Consider the following 3,675-nt stretch of genomic DNA (forward strand, 5'->3'; position numbering starts at 1 on the left):
ATTGTGCAAACCTGGCATGCATTATGTATTGCAGACAGTCGCTTACATTTGGGATTTATAAAAAAAAAAAAAAAGCAAAGTTGTTGTGTGTGCAAAAGCAGGTTAATCACTCTACTTTAAGTCAGTAGATCTCACTTATTGGATAATAACAAAACGTGCAACAGCTTTCATGAGATGTTTGGGGGTATTTTAGGCGGGGTAGTAGTACAATAACTCGTCCTAATTACCACCTACTACTACTCGCATTAGTATTGTTTGCATGTTTCCCGTCAATGGAAGCTGTACTCTACTATGACCCCTCCCACTTCTTCCCCGAAATAGACCCGCGTGAAGACAAAATACACAATCTAATGACTAAATAAACCGATGAAAGCACGCGTTTCGAGTTCAAATCAACCCTCGTGTCGTGTGGGGATTATTTCCGGCGATAGATGCGAGAAATTAATTCTAAATATCCGACATATTCAAGACCGGCGAGTGTTTCGCGGGAAAACGAGCGGAGGGATACAGCGGAGGAGCGGAGTGGGTGAGTGCTGCGGTCGTTTTTATTGCAGCCGGCGGAGCTCTCAGCTGTGATTCTCACGCTGCTGATGACAGACTGTACTTCGTCCTCACCGGGTCGCTGGTGCAGCCACTCAACTCCTCATGCATACTCCACGCAGCCTCACAGAAACCGCCTACAACGCCTCCGTGGAAGGATTTAATGTTACGTTCGTGTTGGAATAACTTTCCTACCCTTTTTTGCGCCTCTTGGGTCGCTTTCGCCCCGTCTTCTACCGCCGACAGTTTACAATCGAAAAGGTAAGGGGAGGGGAGTGGGTTTCTGGATCTTTGCACGGCACCTTTCCACGTCAGTTTAGTAAAAAATAATTGAAAAAAAGGGTGTTGGTTTATCGTCTGTAGCAGTTAAGTGAAGGTGTTTCCCCTCTTGCACTTAATTTACTATCAGTTTCGCACCTGCTGCTGCAGCACCGGTGCATGCATGCAAGGCGTGCAGACGAGCGTCGATGTTTTGGAGTGACCATGTGATGTTGTTACACTTAATGTTGCAGGACCAGTGCCAAGCCAGCTGCTTTGAACCTGCAGACCATCTATTTATTTTTATTTTTTTTTATTTATTTTTTTTTTTGCTTTTTTAGAGTCAACATCTAATCAACCATTTGTTTTCCTTTCAACCAGCTTCACGATAAGGAAAAAGACAACGGAGACAAAATGCCGCTGAATTCAAGTTTCGCAAGTAAAAACTATGACTACGATTACGACTCTCTGCAACCGTATTTCTACTACGACAACGAGGAGGAGGATTTCTACCCTCAGCAGCTTCAGCCTCCGGCGCCGAGCGAAGACATCTGGAAGAAATTTGAACTGCTGCCGACCCCTCCCCTCTCCCCGAGCCGCCGGCCGTCCCTGTCAAGCCTCTTCCCCTCCACGGCGGATCAGCTGGAGATGGTGACCGAGTTCCTGGGCGACGACGCGGTCAACCAGAGCATCATCTGCGACGCGGACTACTCCCAGACCTTCCTCAAGTCCATCATCATCCAGGACTGCATGTGGAGCGGCTTCTCCGCCGCGGCCAAGCTGGAGAAGGTGGTCTCCGAGCGGCTCGCCTCCCTGCACGCCGCGCGTAAGGAGTCCTCGTCCTCGGTGGGCGACTGCTGCGCGGAGCCCGCCGGTGCGGCAGCGTGGCGGCTGAACAGCAGCTACCTGCAAGACCTGAACACGTCCGCGGCGGAGTGCATCGATCCGTCCGTGGTTTTCCCGTACCCGATAGCGGAGACGCCCAAGCAGAGCGCGGCGACGCCGCCCAGTAAGGATTTGGGACTGGACACGCCGCCCAACAGCGGCAGCAGCAGCAGTTGTAGTGACTCAGGTAAGCTACGGACCCATCGTGCAGACACACCCCTCTGTGTAGTTAGGAATCTCCCTCTGCTGAGTGAGCATTGTTTCCACTAGTTTTGACTTAAAAGCGGCCAACTCTTGCTTTGATTAAGGTTATTTGCAATCAGATTTCCAGACATGTTGGACTGCTGTGAGATTAGCTCCAGCCATCTAATGATGTTGAAGACATTGTGTCCCCCCTCCCTCTGTGGCATGCAGTGTGATTAAAAGGCATCCTTGACGCTGAATCAGAGTGTGATTGTTTTGTTTTTCTGTCTTGCAGAAGATGAGGATGGAGATGAGGACGACGACGACGACGATGATGATGATGATGAGGAGGAGGAAGAGGACCAGGAGGATGAGGAGGAGATCGACGTGGTCACGGTGGAGAAGAGGCAGGCGGTGAAGAGGTGCGACCCCAGCGCCGCGGAGACCCGGCACCCCAGCCCGCTCGTGCTGAAGAGGTGCCACGTCTCCACCCACCAGCACAACTACGCCGCCCATCCATCCATGAGGCACGAGCAGCCGGCTGTCAAGAGGCTGAAGCTGGAGAGCAACAGCGGTGGAAGTGGCGGCCACAGCAGGGTCCTCAAACAGATCAGCAGCAACCGCAAGTGCTCGAGCCCGCGGACGTCTGACACGGAGGACTATGACAAGAGAAGGACTCATAACGTTCTGGAGCGTCAGAGGAGGAACGAGCTCAAGTTGAGCTTCTTCGCCCTGCGGGACGAGATCCCAGAGGTGGCCAACAACGAGAAGGCGGCCAAAGTGGTGATCCTGAAGAAGGCCACAGAGTGCATTTACAGCATGCAGACGGACGAACAGAGACTCCTCTCGCTCAAAGAACAGCTGAGGAGGAAAAGTGAACTTTTAAAGCAGAGACTCGCGCAGCTGCAGAGCTCTCGCGCCTAAAGTTTGAATCGTCAGACTTTTTGGCCTTTTGTTTTTTATGCAAGTTCAAGACTTAGGGTGTACAGTTGTTGTTGAATGCAAAGCGGATTAAGTTGTTTGGAATCTTGTTTGATTTCAATGTTGAAACTGCCTCAATTGAAGTTATGGGTGGATTAAATATTTAAAAGTTTATTTTTATTAATAAAATATTAAAAAATGGAGCTATCCTGTCGAGGGCCCAAACTAAAATATAAATTTTTATGTTTTGTATATAATTAATATTTCCTAAGAAAATGTATTTTTGGATCTCAATTGTCTGGATGTTCAGACTCGGTGTTTGGTTTTTTTCCATTATGTTCCTAGATTCTTTTTGAAATATAAAAAAATGTTTCTTCTTGAATTTGTGTCCTTGTTCTTGCAATGCAGACGCACACATCGCACGTTTCATCACAGACACATTAACATGTATTGGAGGTGCATGTTGCTGTAGAGTGGGCTCAGCAGGAGGAGACTCGTATGATTTGATTAAAGTGACTAAGATGCTCATGTTTTAGATAATGATGCTCCAAGTCACTCACTATGACTATAAGGCTTAACATGACTCACTTGAAGATGCGATATTTGACGGTGTCTCGGTTTTTGTTTGCAAAGACGACACGGTAAACTCGGACCATGGTCTCAGATTTATGCATAAAGCCTTTCGAATAGCACATTTTAACCTAAGTGAGTGCTTGTTATTGAAGATATTTCAATATTTCTGATAAAGTGAACAAAAGTCACTCAAAACTGTCATCGCTCAGTTTTGTGGACAGAAGAGGGAATTCAGATATTTAAATTAGACGAGATTTGCTTTCAATATGCATCAAACACGTAAAAAGAAACATGACTCTCAAAGACTCAACCTCC

General features: G+C 47.7%; 1 protein-coding gene across 1 annotated transcript; it reads left to right on the forward strand.

Moving 5' to 3' along the window:
- Window positions 1-580: 580 nt before the first annotated feature.
- Window positions 581-3,235, forward strand: myca (MYC proto-oncogene, bHLH transcription factor a). The gene is made up of 3 exons (XM_031850226.1): window positions 581-801; window positions 1,180-1,870; window positions 2,162-3,235. Exons 2-3 carry the CDS (start codon window positions 1,213-1,215, stop codon window positions 2,788-2,790), a joined length of 1,287 nt encoding a protein of 428 aa, XP_031706086.1. The 5' UTR covers window positions 581-801; window positions 1,180-1,212; the 3' UTR covers window positions 2,791-3,235.
- The last annotated feature ends 440 nt before the right edge of the window (window positions 3,236-3,675 follow it).

This window comes from Anarrhichthys ocellatus, unplaced genomic scaffold (genome assembly GCF_004355925.1).
Source record: "Anarrhichthys ocellatus isolate YVR2014 unplaced genomic scaffold, GSC_Weel_1.0 scaffold10, whole genome shotgun sequence".
Taxonomy (NCBI): Eukaryota; Metazoa; Chordata; class Actinopteri; order Perciformes; family Anarhichadidae; genus Anarrhichthys; species Anarrhichthys ocellatus.